At 43.9% G+C, this 18753-nt stretch overlaps 2 protein-coding genes across 4 annotated transcripts in view; one reads left to right on the plus strand and one right to left on the minus strand.

Annotated features, from left to right (window-relative positions):
* The window catches only part of LOC106601258 (serine/threonine-protein kinase WNK4), an 81096-nt gene extending 79124 nt beyond the window's left edge, over positions 1-1972 (minus strand). Inside the window, exon 1 of the mRNA XM_045716059.1 lies at positions 775-1972. Coding sequence (XP_045572015.1) covers positions 775-1503 — 729 coding nt within the window. The 5' untranslated portion in view covers positions 1504-1972. The remainder of the gene's footprint in view (positions 1-774) is intronic.
* Positions 1163-17788, plus strand: LOC106601259 (zinc finger BED domain-containing protein 6). Of its 3 annotated transcripts, none has more exons than XM_014193335.2 (3): positions 1163-1249; positions 15592-15933; positions 16051-17788. In XM_014193335.2, the coding sequence occupies exons 2-3, from the start codon at positions 15600-15602 to the stop codon at positions 17661-17663; spliced, it is 1947 nt and encodes a 648-aa protein (XP_014048810.1). In that variant the 5' UTR covers positions 1163-1249; positions 15592-15599; the 3' UTR covers positions 17664-17788. The 3 variants fall into 3 exon arrangements, with proteins under 3 accessions (XP_014048810.1, XP_014048809.1, XP_014048808.1); XM_014193334.2 differs by lacking the exon at positions 1163-1249 and adding an exon at positions 14837-15030; XM_014193333.2 differs by lacking the exon at positions 1163-1249 and adding an exon at positions 15164-15266.
* Positions 17789-18753: the final 965 nt, after the last annotated feature.

An 18753-nucleotide genomic window follows, 5' to 3' on the forward strand; every position in this document is an offset into this window, starting at 1 on the left:
TGAGCGGCGAGAACTCTGCTAGCGGAGTGGTAGAAAATATGTTTGCTTTCCTCTACTTCATGCAAATTTCAAGCGAAGCAATGCACTGGAGCGAAGCATTTTCAAGAGCAAGCGCCTCTGATCAAAACCCACTGTATGTAAGACACCCATGTGTGGAAACGCAGTGTCCTTTATAGGGCTAGTTGTATGATTACTTTGAGAGCTTTAAACTCAGTAGGTCCACACAGGTTCTCAATAACAGCAGATAAAAACCGATAGGCCTAAACCAAATTAGCACAGAGATTATAAATGAAGTCATGTATGGCATCTTATCTGAGCGGCTGATAATGTTGAGAGAAGGTGTGGACAATTGTAATTATCACCTAAGTACTTGTATAAAAAGCTATGGATTTGGCACACTTCTTGATCTGATAAAGGCATAACTGCCTAAACACACTAGCCTGCCCGGCAATAAAGAAGTGAAATGAGCTGGTGTGTTTTTGTCCTTTTTTCATGTTTGTCCTTCTTTTTTTATGTTTTGATGTGTCTCAGTTTACCAATGTTCTTGAACTTGGGATTTCATTTGAATTCATTGTCACATATAGAGCACCCAGAAAATTAAGCGAGACAGCACACATGTTACCCACTCCACAATGTAGAGAGAACTTTGCTTGGCTGAGCCAAAGCCTTTGTAAACAATTTTTTGCGGTGGCCCAAATATGATTTTAAGGGAATGATGCGTGTTCTTTTGAGTTTCCCCATTTGTACACAAAACATAGCAGATTAATGATTTACCTGTAGCTCACACCATGCCACTTCTACTGTTGTCTCCGTATCCAGGCCTTTGTACACCGTCTTGAACGACCCTCTCCCAATTTCAATGTTGAATTTGAGGAACCTTCCATCAGGTGACGTCGCCACGGCTTTGGTTTCAATTTCATCCTTTTCCTCTTGCTCCCGTTTGCTTTCAAATGGAGCTCGAGATAAAATGACCTTTTTGTCAGTGATTTCTTCCTCGGAATCTGAACTTGTGCTCTGTGCTTGCGAGCTGGGCTGTGGCGCGTCCCAGGTATCATGAGGTGGTTTGGGGTCTGACGCTTGGGTACCAGGTGAGCACGTGCTCGTTCCCGGGCTTGAGACAGGTGAGGCTGGTACTGATGAGTCCACCTTTTTCTCCTCTGCCGCTGTTTCTGCTAAAATATCATCAGCAGACCAGGAGTGAGTTTTGGAGAGAGGGGCATCATCGTAAACTTCAGGCTCCAAATCCAAGGTATTTATTTTGCTCAACCTGTACGAGTTTCTCCTGGAGTTTGCCGAGTGTCTCCTTCGCCTTGGTGGTATTCGGCCAGGGAAGCAGGAGTTGGCGTCAAACCCAGCAGGTAGTGTGGAGAAACCCAGTCCGGCCATGTCGACCTCAAGCTGTGACATGTCTGTTTTATGAGTTTTGTCGCGAAACGCAACAGGTGGGTTTTGTGTCCCAACTAGTGGATAGTGCAAATCTGAACGAAGGCTATTTAAAAACATAAACTGGACAAGGGAACATCGTAGGTTGCAGGGAATGTGAATTATTTCGAAAAAAAAAAACGGGCAAAAAACTACAAAAATCCAAATGAGACAAAAATAAGTATAGGCTACATATAAAAGGTGTCTACATATTTGGCTTATACATTCGATTTTGTATGTTCAATTCAACTATAGGCTATTGGACTATTGGCTAATAATACAAAAAAAGATTTAACAAATCAACAAGTGTGCTGACAAGTCTCTTCACCTCAACCTGAATGAAGGTCGTTCTCGAGTTCTCACTAGTAAAACGTGCTTGTTTAAATCCGTCAAATATAATTTACTTGGTCGTGGTCTTGCTCATAGACAGACGAAAAATAAATGACATTAATCCGAGTATTCCTCAAACCGTGTCTCTGGTCGCACGTCTTCAAACTGTCCGCTCCCAATGTGGATTAACGCTGTATCAACAACGGGTAGACTGCTCGAGCGCACAGTGAAAGCTCAATGGGCTCCACCCCCAAAAACACATTTCCGATCTTGTGTTTTGCCTGCAACCATAGACTATTATAGGTTGTGAAGCTAGAGTTCCCCTGAATGTACACTGAACAAAAATATAAACGCAACATGTAAAGTGTTGGCCTCATGTTTCATGAGCTGAAATAAAAAATACCAGAAAGCTTCCATACACACAAAAAGTTTATTTTCCATACAACAAAAAGCTTTCTCTCATATTTTGTACACAGATGTGTTTACATCCATGTTAGTGAGCATTTCTCCTTTGTTAAAATAATCTAACCACCTGACAGGTGTGGCATATCAACAAGCTGATTGAACAGTATGATCATTACACAGGTGCACCTTGTGCTGGGGACAATAAAAAGGCCACTCTAAAATGTGCAGTTGTCTCAAGTTGTGAGGGAGCGTGCAATTGCCATGCTGACTACAGGAATGTCCACCAAAGCTGTTGCCAGATAATTACATTTTAATTTCTCTTCCATAAGCCGCCTCCAGCATCGTTTTAGAGAATTTGGCAGTACGTCCAACCGGCCTCACAACCGCAGACTATGTATGGCGTGATGTGGGCGAGCAGTTTGCTGATGTCAACGTTGTGAACAGAGTGCCCCATGGTGGCGGTGGGGTTATGTTATGGGCAGGCATAAACTACGGACAACGAACACAATTGTATTTTATCGATGGCAATTTGAATGCACAGAAATGCTGTGATGAGATCCTGAGACCCATTGCGAGGCCCATTTCTTTTAATAGATCTGTGACCAACGGATGCATATCTGTATTCCTAGTCATGTGAAATCCATAGATTAGGGTCTAATTAATTCATTTTAATTGGCTGACTTTCTCATATGAACTGTAACTCAGTAAAAATTTTGAAATTGTTGCTGTTGCATTTATATTTTTGTTCAGTGTATATTTTCTTAGTTAACATTTGCTAAAAAAATAAAACATTCTAATGAAGTTTACTTTGAAATTAGAAAGCTGTTAGTTTGTGGTGCGTAGTAGCCTAGACATACTGTACAGTAGTACTTGCAAACTTACTATTCAAGGTAGCCTAATAAGTCACAAGAATCTTGGTCCAAGTGTGATATGAATGCATTCTGGCAATGTGCCAAGGCTTTAGATGCCAGCTCTTGGTTTAGAATGTTGGACTTACAGTAGGCTATCCTGTATATTGTGCTATACCGTATGCCTACTGTAAGGTCATTATTACGATAACAGAGGACAAGAGTCATCAAAAACGTATATTAACTTAATAATAATAATAACTGTTTTACTGAGGTAATTGCTCCCAGGGCAGGAGCTATCTGCTTATCTGTGGTGTTGACTGTGGTGATTATCTTTAGCAATATTACATAATGTTGCACTGTGAACTACTTGAAATAGTGGGTAGGATTCAAATGGAGATAATGACTACAGCAAAACGAATGAATCCATCTTAACGTCAAGTTGCAACAGACTAAAATTACCTGGCAGCCTGCCATCCTGGCACTGTAGAAATAGGCTTCATCAAGAAGTCTGGATTAAGCCAAAGACAAAGACAGCTGACCATCTAAATCTAGGCTGTACCTACCTAATCTCTTCAATAGGAAATTAAATCACAGAGACAAAAGCAATACAGAAACTGAAAGAGGTTTCACTGTCTTATAAAATAGGTTTACAACAGTGTCCTCACCAGTCAAGTATTCCCTTTTTGTCTGATGATGAACTCAGTAATAGGGGGTTGGGTTGTGTGCAGATTTAGTCAAGGAAGGGTAGTAGCATAGTTGTTATAGGAAAGGTTGTTTATTCTTGTCTGTTTGACACATCTCACAAATTCTCATCAGTTACTTGTGATATAACACAGTAGTAGCATATCACTCAAAGCTTAAGAATAGATATGTAAAACACCCCCAGTAGGTACATTAACGTCATCAGTCACTCTCCACCACAGACACACACATTTCCTCCATTCCAGGTTTAGCGTGTCAGGCCATTCCAGGGTTAACGTGAGCACCCTGACACGGACTGAGGCCTCATCTTAGCAGGTTTCCGGGACGAAGTGGAAGGAGCGGCTTAGCGTTGTGTGGCCAAGTGATTTCACGTCACATTAGACGAGTGCCTCACACACCTTACTGTTGACTTGTGCGATATACTGACCCCATTCCCCTCATACTAAGGATTCCAGCCAGGGAAGTTCCAGTCAGTGTCTCCCCAGCCAGTGAGAGCATGTGCTACAGCTTTGATTCCTGGGTAGACCGGTGTGTGTTGCCATATGCTTACAATCGCTGACACAGACACTGATGAAGGTGCTCAGCCTACCTCTGTAAAACACAAACAGACCGACAGACAGACAGAGGGCCAGTGACTCTTTGTTTATCCCCTCCTCATGAGTGTGTGTGTGTGTGTGTGTGTATAAGAGCTTGCACTGTGGAGATAGATAGCTCAAGTCCCAGCACCTGATATAGCCCTCACTACCACTGCCAGGAGACTTAAACTAGCCGTCCCCCACCTGTCACATGAGCTTCACAGAGAGGCTGTGTGGAAGCAGGGGAGAGGAGCAGTCAGAGGGGGAGCTTATCTGCAGGAACACATTGCTCCTATGGCAGCAGACGGCCACCCACGAATGCTAATCACTCATGCTTGATGAGAGCTTCTGCAGAGTCATCTTTCCAGAAAAGAAGAGTAGCACAGAAATCCCCATGAAACAGCATAGAAATGGGTCACACAGTCGACGACGTGCTAATCTCAGCGCTCTTCACAATTCCAGCTAAAAAGCAGCGTGTCGTCCTCCCTTCTCTGTCCGCTCTCTCTGCTGCTGTATGGTTTGTTTATCTCCCCGTTATGAGGCAGGCAGTGCAATACGCTCTGTTCTTTTCTGCTTTAGCTGACACGGGGCAGGGGGATGGAGGCTGGGCCTTGACAGGGGAATAATAAACAGAGGTCCTATTTTTTTGAAGGTCAAGGAAATTGATATGATATGACATTAAAAGCTTAGTGGCTTTTGCAACTTTTTCAAGGGCTTTAGCAATACTCATAAATGCCTGCCATAAGACTGTGAAAGTGTATTCCAACATACATAGAGGGAAGCTCACCAGTTGGAAAGCAATGTGAACTGTTGAGTGTGAACAGAATATTAATGTGTGCACTTAGTTGGGATAATAATACATAGCCTAGTAATACCACAATAATCCAGTTGTAAACAAGGCATTGGGTGAATATTGCCAGGTTGATAACATACTCAATAAACATGGACAAGTAGCACGCCGGTCATACAATTTCTCAAGCAGGGCCCGCATGCAAGTACAAAAGCTATGGCTCTTTCAGACAGAAGAGGGATAAATACATTCAAAGTGAGTGGGCTTTTTAGAGAGGCCTCCTTTCCTTGGATGCTAATGACCATCACTATGCACATACCCTATATTATCCCTGGCCAATTCCAATATTTTTTTCCACTAACTGGTATTCATCAGCTCTTTTCTCATCAGATCTTTTTCAGAGCTGATCTAATAGGTCATAAATGGCTCCCTACCCTTGCCTCGCCTCCTACTGTAGGTCACCAACGCTCCAATAAAACAGTGTGTGACAGCAATACTATGAAATCCCCACCTAACCTACCCATGTGGTAACTGAAGGACATATGTTCCCTACTCTTGTTGGAGTATGTAATGACATAGTACTGTAATGTAGAACTACACTTGTTGCCACCTAGTGGGCTTATCTGGAACAACACAGACCCATGTTGTTTTTTTTTAACACAGACCCATGTTGTAAGGCTGCATCTCAAAGTCTGCCTACACTGCTTTGCCAGAACAAAATGAAAAATGGAGTAGGGTTACATCTACAACTCTTCTCTTTACAGTCAACAAGTCACACATCAGTATGTGGGAGTGTGTCAACTCTGGAGCTACAACAACAGGGCTAAGTGGCTTTGTTGTTTGCTTTCACTGATGTATGAACTAACCATTAAGCCCTATTAACCAATGTTTTATACTGAGCTTAAGCAGTGCTTAATTTGAGCCGGATGGTTTGCGCAACGTTGTAGCCCAAATAGACCAACGCTTGGCCATTGCTGTGAAGAGAGAGAGAAGTGCGCCTCACATAACTAGAATGAGAGTCACTTTCTATTATCTCTTTCCCTGCTCTGATAGATATGAGCATGCAACTCTCATCTCTCCAGCTTTGCACTTAATAATTTATTTCCTTATAGAAGCATAGCCGCGGGAAGGGTGCTGGAGTTATTACAGAACCCCTGCCAAAGTCATAGAATTACTGCTGTCAGCCATAACAGGCTTTTCACGATATTTCAAATACAATCGCGGGACAACATAGATCCTGATGTATAGAGAAGACAATTTTTTTCTGTAGACTAGCAAGTTATCAACTTCCAAATAGACCTATTGAGCAAACAGCATTGTTTTATAAAGTAAAACAAGAGAGAGATGAGCTTTTGGCACGAGCGCATAGGCCATCGCCGGTGAGTGAGCTGCGTATCATTGAATGAGTCAGTGAAACGAAAGCTTTTTTAGGACTAATTTATTTTGTACAATATGTGTGTGTGTCTCCACACACCTAGGCCTGGGCTATTGGTGGATTCAAGACAAGGTCGTTGCCATTGATTTCAGATTCTCAGTTTGTCAGTGTCAAAGTACAGCGTGTCATCTCGATCATTTGTGAGCTATTAAAAAATATTCTGCTAAAGTCTCCAGTCATCTAAAATCAGGTAGAATTGTATGAAATGCGTTTATAAAGTCCATTCTTTCCCTGGCCCTAGGCCACTAAACATTTCGCCATGTGTGTAACTTCTGCAATCGCCTCTCTCTGCTCTACTGCTCTATGCCAGTATGCAAAGGCGATGATAATGCATGCAATGCTTTATTATAAAAGTGATTTTTCTTTTCATGCGTTCCGGTACCTCAGAGCCCCCCAGGTCACCCTCCTCTGTGGCTCACTTTTTGTCCCTGCACCTCCCAATTTACAAATTAAGCACTGAGTTTAAGTTAGTAAAAGTGTACTTATGTTCCTAGGGAAAATATATCAAATGTGTGAAAATAATAAGTATGTTTTTGTGGAGGCAGAAATTCACAAGAGTCCATCCAGATTGTGACTATATTTTGGATAATGTTTCTCTGTCTAATGAGACTGGAACAAACCCACTTCAAAGGAGGGAAATTGTTATTCTGTTTTGTTATTCTGATTAGCTTTTCCCTAACTTGATGTTGACAAAATAATCAGCTGATATGCGAACATGGCAAAAAGTCATATTTGATTGCAATATTGTTAGATAGACACTAAACACTTGTCTCACTGGTGATTTCTGTCAGTGCCTGCTTTGAGTCTGTATGAAGCACTATTTTGTGTGAATCTCTTGGGAGGCCGTCATTGTGTGTTGTTTTCAGTAGGCCTACACACTTCAACTTCAAGATTCTTGGCATACATTAGTGAGCCATCGCTGTGGCCTTGAGGGCAAAATGTGAGCCAGAGTCAAGGTTTACCAACTTACCAGGACCCTGATGCAGGTGATTGTAAATGTAGGCTGCTGGCAGGGCCACTGTCCAGAGGGAAGTGCTTACATTTTAGTCATTCAGCAGACGCTCTTATCCAGAGCAACTAACAGTTAGTGCATTCATCTTAAGATAGCTAGGAAGGACAACCACATATCACAGCACAGGCATAGAAAGTACATTTTTCCTCAATAATGTAGCTATCAGTAGAGAGCTAGAAGGGGGCGGGGTCAAGTAAAAGTGCTGTTTAATATTTTTTTTTATTAAAAAACTGGGGGGGGGAGGGTCGAGGTGAGGAGAAGGATTATTTAAGATACTGTTTGAAGAGGTAGGGTTTCAGATGTTTTCGGAAGATGGGTAGGGACTCTGATGTCCTTCTTTTGGAGAGATTGGAAACCCAAATTGGACTACACGGACAAGTTCTGGCATGGTTTAGATCTTATCTGTCGGAAAGATATCAGATATCAGCTGATGTAAGAAGGGCTATATAAATACATTTGATTTGATTTGATCTGTCGGAAAGATATCAGTCTGTCTCTGTGGATGGTTTGTCCTCTGACAAATCAACTTTAAATTTCGGTGTTCCTCAAGGTTCCGTTTTAGGACCACTATTGTTTTCACTATATATTTTACCTCTTGGTGATGTCATTCAGAAACATAATGTTAACTTTCACTGCTATGCGGATGACACACAGCTCTACATTTCGATGAAACATGGTGAAGCCCCAAAATTGCCCTCGCTGGAAGCCTGTGTTTCAGACATAAGAAAGTGGATGGCTGCAAATGTTCTACTTTTAATCAGACAAAACAGAGAGGCTTGTTCTAGGTCCCAAGAAACAAAGAGATCTTCTGTTGAATCTGACAATTAATCTTGATGGTTATACAGTCATCTCACATAAAACTGTGAAGAACCTCGGTGTTACTCTGGACCCTGATCTCTCTTTTGATGAACATATCAAGACTGTTTCAAGGACAGCTTTTTCCATCTACGTAACATTGCAAAAATCAGAAACTTTCTGTCCAAAAATGATGCAGAAAAATTCATCCATGCTTTTGTCACTTCTAGGTTAGACTACTGCAATGCTTTACTTTCCGGCAACCCGCATAAAGCACTAAATAAACTTCAGTTAGTGCTAAACACAGCTGCTAGAATCTTGACTAGAACCAAAAAATGTGATCATATTACTCCAGTGCTAGCCTCTCTACACTGGCTTCCTGTTAAGGCAAGGGCTGATTTCAAGGTTTTACTGCTAACCTACAAAGCATTACATGGGCTTGCTCCTACCTATCTTTCCGATTTGGTCCTGCCGTACATACCTACACGTACGCTACGGTCACAAGACGCAGGCCTACTAACTGTCCCTAGAATTCCTACGCAAAAGCTGGAGGCAGGGCTTTCTCCTATAGAGCTCAATTTTTATGGAATGGTCTGCCTACCCATGTGAGAGACGCAGACACGGTCTCAACCTTTAAGTGTTTATTGAGGACTCATCTCTTCAGTAGGTCCTATGATTGAGTGTAATCTGGCCCAGGAGTGTGAAGGTGGATTCTCTGCCTCTAACCCTATTACAGGGGCTGAGTCACTGGCTTACTGGTGCTCTTCCATGCCGTCCCTAGGAGGGGTGCGTCACTTGAGTGGGTTGAGTCACTGACGTGATCTTCCTGTCTGGGTTGGTGCCCCCCCTTGGGTTGTGCCGTGGTGGAGATCTTTGTGGGCCATACTCGGCCTTGTCTCAGGATGGTAAGTTGGTGGTTGAAGATATCCCTCTAGTGGTGTGGGGGCTGTGCTTTGGCAAAGTGGGTGGGGTTATATCCTGCCTGTTTGGCCATGTCCGGGGGGGTCTCTCTCTCTCTCCCCCCCCTGCGGCTATGGAACCCTGACCCGTTCACCGGACGTGCTACCTGTCCCAGACCTGCTGTTTTCAACTCTCTAGAGACAGCAGGAGCGGTAGAGATACTCTGAATGATCGGCTATGAAAAGCCAACTGACATTTACTTTTGAGGTGCTGACCTGTTGCACCCTCGACAACCACTGTGATTATTATTATTTGACCCTGCTGGTCATCTATGAACATTTTGGCCATGTTCTGTTATAATCTCTACCCGGCACAGCCAGAAGAGGACTGGCCACCCCTCATAGCCTGGTTCCTCTCTAGGTTTCTTCCTATTTTCTGGCCTTTCTAGGGAGTTTTTCCTAGCCACAGTGCTTCTACACCTGTATTGCTTGCTGTTTGGGGTTTTAGGCTGGGTTTCTGTACTGCACTTTGAGATATCAGCTGATGTAAGAAGGGCTTTATAAATACATTTGATGATCCTAGCTTCAGGGGGAAGCTGGTTCCACCATTGGGGTGCCAGGACAGAGAAGAGCTTGGAGTGGGCTAAGCGGGAATTGCAAGAGACCTGAGGTGGCGGAACGGAGTGCTCAGGTTAGGGTGTGGGGTTTGAGCATAGCCTGAAGGTAGGGAGGGGCAGTTCCTCATGCTGTTCTGTAGGTAAGCACCATGATCTTGTAGTGGATGCGAGCTTCGACTGGAAGCCAGTGGAGTGTGTGGAGGAGTGGGGTGACATGAGAGAACTTGGGAAGGTTGAACACCAGGCGGGCTGCAGCGTTCTGGATAAGTTGCAGGGGTTAAATGGCACACGCGGGGAGCCCAGCAAACAGCAAGTTGCAGTATTCCAGACGGGAGATGACAAGTGCCTGGATTAGGACCTGTACCGCTTCCTGTGTGAGGTAGGGTCATACTCTACGGATGTTGTAGAGCATTAACCTGCAGGAGCGGGTCACTGCTTTGATGTTTGCAGAGAACGACAGAGGGTTGTCCAGGGTCACACCAAGGTTCTTTGCACTCTGGGAGGGCAACACTGTGGAGTTGTCAACCATGATGGAGAGTTCTTTGAGCGGGCAGTTCCGTCTTGTCGAGGTTGAGATATCTGCCAGGCACGCAGAAATGCATGTCGCCACCTGGGTGTCAGAAGGGGGGAAGGAGAAAAGTAGTTGAGTGTTATCCACATAGCAATGATAGGAGAGAACATGTGAGGATATGACGGAGCCGTGTAACTTGGTGTATAGAGAGAAGAGGAGAGGGCCTAGAACCGAGCCCTGTGGGACACAGTAGTGAGAGAGAGTACGTAGTGCAGACACAGATCCTCTCCACATCACCTGGTAGGAGGGGCCTGCAAGGTAGGATGCAATCCAAGAGTGTGCAGAGCCTAAGACACCTGGCCCTGAGATGGTGGAGAGGATGATCTGATGGTTCACGGTGTCAAAGGCAGCGGATAGATCTAGGAGGATGAGAACAGAGGGGACAGAGTCAGCTTTGGCAGTGCGGAGAGCCTCCATGACACAGAGAAGAGCAGTCTCAGTTGAGTGACCCGTCTTGAAGCCTGACTGGTTAGGGCCAAGAAGATCGTTCTGAGAGAGATAACGAGAAAGTTGCTCAGAGACAGCATGCTCAAGTGTTTTGGAAAGAAAAGAAAGAAGGGATAGTGGTCTATAGTTGTTGACGTCAGATGAGTCGAGTGTTGGTTCCTTGAGGAAGGGAGCAACACGGGCCGTTTTGAAGTCAGAGGGGTCAGGGATGAGTTGATGAGGGAAGTGAGAAGGTCTCCAGAGATGGTCTGGAGGAAGGAGGAGGAGATGGGGTTGAGCGGGAAGGTTGTCGGGGGGCCAGACCTCACTAGTTGCAGGATGTCATCTGGAGAGATGGGGGAGAACGAGGTCGAGGCATAGGATAGTTCTGTGTGAGGGAGACCAGGGGACTCAATAGGCTGAGTGAATGAGTAGGGGATGTCGTCAACCTTTCTTTCAAAGTGGTTGGCAAAGTCATCCGCAGAGAGGGAGGAGGGGGTGGAGGATTAAAGTGGGAGGAGAAGGTGGAAAAGAGTTTCCTAGGGTTAGAGGCAGAAGCTTGAAAATTAGAGTGGTAGAAAGTGGTTTTAGCAGCGGATACAGAGGAAGAGAACGTAAAGAGGAGGGAGTTAAAGGATGATTTTTATTTATTTTATTTCTATTTAACTAGGCAAGTCAGTTAAGAACAAATTCTTATTTACAATGGCGGCCTACCAAAAGACAGAAGGCCTCCTGCGGGGACGGGGGCTGGGATTAAAAATAAAATTAAATAAAAATATAGGACAAAACACATACCACGACAAGAGAACGCAACACATAAAGAGAGACCTAAGACAACAACATAGCATGACAGCAACACATGACACCACAGCATGGTAGCAACACAACATGACAACAACATGGTAGAAACACAACATGGTAGAAGCACAAAACAGGGTACAAACATTATTGGGCACAGACAACAGCACAAAGGGCAAGAAGGTAGAGACAACAATACATCACGCAAAGCAGCCACAACAGTCAGTGAGAGTGTCCATGATTGAGTCTTTGAATTAATAAATTGAGATAAAACTGTCCAGTTTGAGTGTTTGTTGCAGCTCGTTCCAGTTGCTAGCTGCAGCGAACTGAAAAGACGAGCGACCCAGGGATGTGTGTGCTTTGTGGACCTTTAACAGAATGTGACTGGCAGAACGGGTGTTCTATGTGGAGGATTCAGCAGTTCACACACCAAGTAGGACAATGGGAAGACAGGCAGCACTTAAAGTAGACGGCCTTAGCTAGCAAAAAGACAGTACTAGACCACATCAGATAAAGACAAAAAAGAAATATACTTATCACTCCTGGAGATATCAGGAGTCCTCTAGATATAGAATGAAGCACTTGACTCTAATAGGTAAAACCTTGTTTGAAGAGTTGTGTACTGTGCTCAAGTGAGTTATGTATGGAATAGCACTGCGTAGGCGTATTTCAGGTTATTAGAGTATGCAATCAAAAATGATGATTTTGATAGCGCAGTGAAGTTGGGGGAGATTGGTCCTCAGAGGGAATCCTGAGCGCTGCCTCCCGAACTTAGCCTTAAGATGCTTTTGGGAAACGGCCCAGGTTATTAGAAAAATATAGGGCAGCGTTTTCCATTAGCCAATCTGTAACGTTGACTACGGAGCCATCATATATCGGCCTTACAAGGCGTAGCTTTAGGGCATGTCCATCTAAAAGGACCCGTGAGCACCAACATGTGAAGTTCATAGGAGCATATCAAATTGGGTGTCAAATGAAAGCTACACTACATGGCCAAATGTATGTGGACACTTGCTCATCGAACATCTCATTCCAAAATCATGGGTGTTTACATGGAGTTGGTCTGCCCTTTGGTGCTATAACAGCCTCCAGTCTTCTGGGAAGGCTTTCCACAAGATGTTGGAACATTGCTGCGGGGAATTGCTTCCATTCAGCCACAAGACCATTAGTGAGGTCGGGCACTGATGTTGGGCGATTAGGCCTGGCTCGCAGTCAGCTTTCAAATCAAACCACATTTTATTAGTCACATGCAATGAATACAACAGGTGTAGACCTTACAGTGAAATGCTTACTTACGAGCCCCTAACAAACAATGCAGTTTTAAAAAATACGGATAAGAAGAAGAAATAAAAGTAACAAGTAATTAATGAGCAGCAGTAAAATAACAATAGCGAGACAATGTGTGGGGGTACCGGTTAGTTGAGGTAATATGTACATGTGGGTAGAGTTATTAAAGTGACATTCATAGATGATAACAACAGAGAGTCTGGGTAGCCATTTGATTAGGTGTTCAGGAGTCTTACGGCTTGGGGGTAGAAGCTGTTTAGAAGCCTCTTGGACCTAGACTTGGCACTCCGGTACCGCTTGCTGTGCGGTAGCAGAGAGAACAGTCTATGACTAGGGTGGCTGGAGTCTTTGATAATTTTTAGGGCCTTCCTCTGACACGGCCTGGTATAGAGGTCCTGAATGGCAGGAAGCTTGGCCCCAGTGATGTACAGGGCCTTCACACTACCCTCTGTAGTGCCTTGCGGTCGGAGGCCGAGCAGTTGCCATACCAGGCAGTGATGCAACCAGTCAGGATGCTCACGATGGTGCAGCTGTAGAACCTTTTGAGGATCTGAGGACCCATGCCAAATCTTTTCAGTCTCCTGATGGGGAATAGGTTTTGTCGTGCCCTCTTCACGAAAATTCATCCCAAAGGTTTTCGATTGGGTTTAAGTCAGGGCTCTGTGCAGGACAGTCATGTTCTTCCACATCGATCTCTTCAAACGATTTCTGTATGGACCTCGCTTTATGCACGGGGGCATTGTCATGCTGAAACAGGAAAGGGCCTTCTCCAAACTGTTGCCACAAAGTTGGAAGCACAGAATCATCTAGAATGTCATTGCATGCTGTAGCATTAAGATTTCCCTTTCCATAATAATGCATTTCTGTATAGTACAGATCAGGGACCCATGATGTAATTCTGTTACCTTAATTCCATTACCGGATGTAAATCCACTTCACCTACTGTAATTCAATAACCAAATTAAATGTATTCAAACTCAAGGTGTCATGTCATAGCTGACATCCCATTCTTTCTGCAGACATCTTTGAATTTTAATTCAGAGGAGATAGTTTTTTATGCGACCATGTTTAAAAAAGATATGAGGGAGATTTTACCATAATTCTGTTTACCAAACTTTGCATCTGCACATTTCTTCCAGTGAATGTGCTTTTGTGAAATGTTCTTTGTAAATTGTTCAAAGTAGTCCTTGTGCATAGAATTGTATGGTTTGTTAAACTTTGAAATCAATGTTTTTTGTTTGGAATACATTTTAAAGTGAAAAATCTTAGTCAAAGCCTAATTCCATTATCGTGGAATTCCTAGCCTATAGGGTCTGGGTTGAGCAGTCCCAGCACATAGACTAACTGTGACAAAAGTTTACAATACAGACTGTCAATAGATGTCAATAGATGAATGAAAATGAATCTACTTTAAACTAAGATTTGAAACAACTTTTGCTAATGTCAGAAAAGACACATTTGAGTAGTAAGGTGAAAAACAAGTCAAGGAGTGAAGTCGGGGGGAGGTGCATCTGTGACATCCGAAAGTTGGACACTAATGTGGTTTTCCAATAGCAAGGCTCAGATCAACATGGAAGTGTTGATAAAGAAAGTTTTCATTACAATTCCGAAATAAACATGGCTCAAACCCCCATATTACACACACAAACTGAAATCATATGTGTGTTCATTGTACAATCAATTACTGTTTCAGTCATGTCTTTGGTCACATTCAGGTGGGTCAAACAACACTGTAATGACTGGTTCACACTAGAGCCTGCCATATAGCAGGCGATGGCTGCAGGATGAAGTTGGTGTAGAGCAACTGCAGAAACTTGCTGTCAACTGCAGTCAAAACTTAATGACCTTTGATCACACGATTTCTGTAAAGTTAATGCAGTCGACATGAAGGCGCTAGTGGGACAATTATCCTATAATGTAACTCACTTTGAAATGCGGTGACGATCGGTACTTGACATAGACTCGAACGAACCCACTCAATCGGTCAAAACAGCTGGCAGTAAGCGGTTCGGAGGTGACGTAATTCTGCGACGTACATCATCAAATCGCGCGCTCAGAAGCACACAGCGCTCAATGACTATATATTTTACATTAAACTACGAATAATCAAAGAAGGTAAGTTAATATTTGCAACCATGCACTCCTGTTGTTTTAAAATAAAATGACGATGCCAAACACAGACACAACGCTAGCTACTTGTCCGACATTTAACTTGTCCAACAGACCTAAGCCTTGCTCAACATACCCACACAGCTAGCTAACGTTAACTAGTTACTAGCACCATGGCATTAGAATGGATCTCTATGGCTAGTACAGACCTGAACGTGTGAACCCCATCATGTCAGCTGAAGGTGTAACGTTGTGACTTCCAATCCTGATCCTTTTATTTCATTTTCTGCCCTGTTTGAGGTTTATGTAGCCAACTAGCTAGCTACACACAAGCGCTGTTCAGATTAGTAGAAATGTAACGTTAGCTAGATTTCCTGTTTTTCCTTCGTATTGTAAATCATGCCCACTACACATTTTCTAATAACGTTACACGTAGCTCACACAAGCCTAATTATTTACACCTAGTAACAGTTGTTTCCCATCAGCAACCAAAATAATTTCGATCTGTTTACTACATTGCTGCGGCAAGATGATTGATGGAAGTTGTTTATTTTTTTTATTTTGCAGGTCAGACGATGACTGAGTTTAAGAGAGCCTTCTCACTGGTGTGGGACCACTTCACTCTAGTGACACCTAATAAGGTTCAGTGCGCCCTCTGTTCACAACGGCTAAGCTTCAACAAAAACACCTCAGCCATGTTAAGGCACCTACGATCAAGGCACCCAAGCGAGGCCTGGTACAGCAACTCAACATCTGGAGCCCACTCAAGCACAAGCAACTCAACATCTGGAGTCCACTCGTTCTCTAACTCAATAATTAGTAGTGCTGGAGTCCACTCATCGTTCTCTGGTACTACAGGACTAAACTCAATGTTTACAAACAATGCTGCTGCTGGACACCACATCCAAGGTATGTTTCCTTTAGGATAGATGGTTTTCATCCAGTTTCAATCAATTATTATATTTAGATTGCCATTCATTGTACATCTAATTCAACTTGAATTGATTATACTGTTTTATTTCACAGTCAGGACCACCAGACAAGAGGACCTGGATGATGCTCTAGTCAACATGTTGGTTAAAGACACCCAGCCATTTTCAGTAGTCGAGGAAGAGGGATTCGCTGCTTTCGTACAAAAGCTAGATCCAAGCTACAATCTTCCAAACAAGCAAGCGCTGAAGAAAATGGTGGGGTCTCGGTGTGAGTTCGTCAATGATAATGTTGTATCTCAAATGGTAATTTCTGACTTTGTCAGCCTGACTTCGGACATGTGGACATCTATCGACAAGCACAGTTACATTTCAGTGACAGGGCATTTGGTAGCAGAAAATGCCCAGTTATCCACTTTCCTCCTTGGGATTTCTAAGCTGCCTGAAAACCACAAAGTGATCCACATTGAGGAGGCCAAAAACCAACTGGTGGCGAGCTGGGGCCTCCACAGCAGGGTCGCAGCATTTGTCACAGAGAACAGCGAAAATATGGTAGCCACGGTTCAGAAACTAGGAATCCTCCAGTTGCCTTCTTTTGCACACGTCCTGAACCTTGTGATTAAGAGGTCCATGGAGGCTACTTTGGAGCTGCAGGACATCCGCTCTCAAGCGCGGGCTATCGTGGCTTTCTTCAAGTTGAATCAGAACGCAGAGATGAGGTTAGCCGAGGTGCAGGGGCAGCTAGGCAGGCCGGAGCAGAAGCTGATCCAGGAAGTTGACTCGAGATGGAACAGTAGCTTTTCTATGCTGGAACGCATCTTTGACCAGAGGGAGTCTGTGGCTGCTGCTCTCAGTACCCTGGACACGGACATCATCCCTCTGGGATCTGCTGACTATGAGGTCATCCACCAGTGTCTCGGAGTGCTGGGTTCCTTCAACCAGGCCACAGCCGAGCTCGCCTCAGAGAAACGCGTCTCGGCCTCCAAGGTCATTCCTCTTGTCCGGATGCTGAAGATAACCCTTGAGAAGAAGCACGGTGCCATCATACACCCTACGGCTACACAGCTGGCGTCTAACCTGCAGAGGGAGCTTCAGACGAGCTGCAGTATGGTGGAGACCGAGCCAATCCTGGCTCTCTCTGCTCTCCTAGACCCACGCTTCAAAATGTTGGCCTTCGGGAACCAGGGCTACGCTCAGGAGGCGGTGAAGCTCCTCACCTCCGAGTGCGCCTCGTTAATCCGGATAAATCCGGACAAGGACAACACTCTGCCGCCGTCCACCACTGGGTCGACGACGCCCTCCCCAACATCACCCCAGACTTCCTCCTGGGCAATGGAAACCGCTTCCGTCTCCATGGCAACATCTCCATCTAAGTCCCACGATGGGGGTCTGTGGGAGATGTTTGACAGTAAAGTGGGCGAGACACAGAGTGTTCAGAGCAGCACGGCAGATGCAGCGGTGGAGGTACAACACTACCTCAGTGACCCGTACCTGAACCGAGTGGAGAACCCCATGCACTACTGGGAGAAGCACTCCAAGGTGTACCCGCACCTGTTCCAGCTGGCTCGGAAATACCTCAGCGTTCCCGCCTCGTCTGTGCCATGCGAACGCATATTCACCAAAGCTGGAGATGTGTTCAATAAAAAGAGGAGTTGCCTCAGTATGAAGACTATAGAGCAGATAATGCTGTTGAATAAAGGTCTAGTATAGCAGAAGCAGCATACTATCCACAGTGCTTCTCATGCTGTTTGGCCTGTATGTAATGGACTATTAAATGTACCAAATGCATTGTAATGTATTCTTCCTGGTTTGTCTATAAAGTATGTTAAAATGGGCTTTTTTAAAAGAGAAGTGGTCTTCTACATTTTAAACATTTGTCAGGAGGCCATTTAACCACTAGAGGGCAGTGCTGCACTGGCTAACAACCGGGCACTCTTGGGTGTACATTTCAAATCAACGTTTATTTGTCACGTGTGCCGAATACAACACCTTACAGTGAAATGCTTACTTACAGGCTCTAACCAATAGTGCAAAAAAAGGTATTAGGTGAACAATAGGTAAGTAAAGAAATAAAATAACAGTAAAAAGACAGGCTATATACATAGCGAGGCTATAAAAGTAGCGAGGCTACATACAGACACCGGTTAGTCAGGCTGATTGAGGTAGTATGTACATGTAGATATGGTTAAAGTGACTGCATATATGATGAACAGAGAGTAGCAGTAGTGTAAAAGAGGGGTTGGTGGGTGGCGGGACACAATGCAGATAGCCCGGTTAACCAATGTGCGGGAGCACTGGTTGGTTTATGGCTCTCAATTACATTTAATTTATTACTGGGTGGACTGAATTCAATATTGCCTATACATCACTATAAGTGTTAAAAATATATTTTAAAACATTTAAAAATCACTGAATACTATTTTGCATTGTCATGTAATCGTGATGGTTGTTGTGCAAAGTGCAATTGATGTTATTTCACATTCACATTTCACACACCACGTATGGAGTTCTCTTGATGCTTTTTGAGTGCTTTTTAAGGTCAAGAAAATATTATTTAACTTCTGATGGTTTTTCCAATGCATATTGATGCAGGTGGGGATGATGCTGAATGGTGTTTTCACTGGAGGTACCTTAGTGATGTATGCAAGTCAAACAAGGAAGTCTGTAGCTGGTATACAACTTACAATTTACACTTATAAAGGGCACATTGCGTTTGAATAGGTTAATGTTTGAAAATTATGGGGGGAAAATTGCTCGGAGTCGTTCCACTGTTTTTTTATTTAACTAGGAAAGTCCGTTA

Source organism: Salmo salar, chromosome ssa03 (genome assembly GCF_905237065.1).
Source record: "Salmo salar chromosome ssa03, Ssal_v3.1, whole genome shotgun sequence".
Classification (NCBI taxonomy): domain Eukaryota; kingdom Metazoa; phylum Chordata; class Actinopteri; order Salmoniformes; family Salmonidae; genus Salmo; species Salmo salar.

Coding starts and splice junctions, on each gene's coding strand:
- LOC106601259 (XM_014193333.2), top strand. Junction 15,934..16,050: donor TGCTGGACACCACATCCAAG/GTATGTTTCCTT, acceptor TTTATTTCACAG/TCAGGACCACCAGACAAGAG.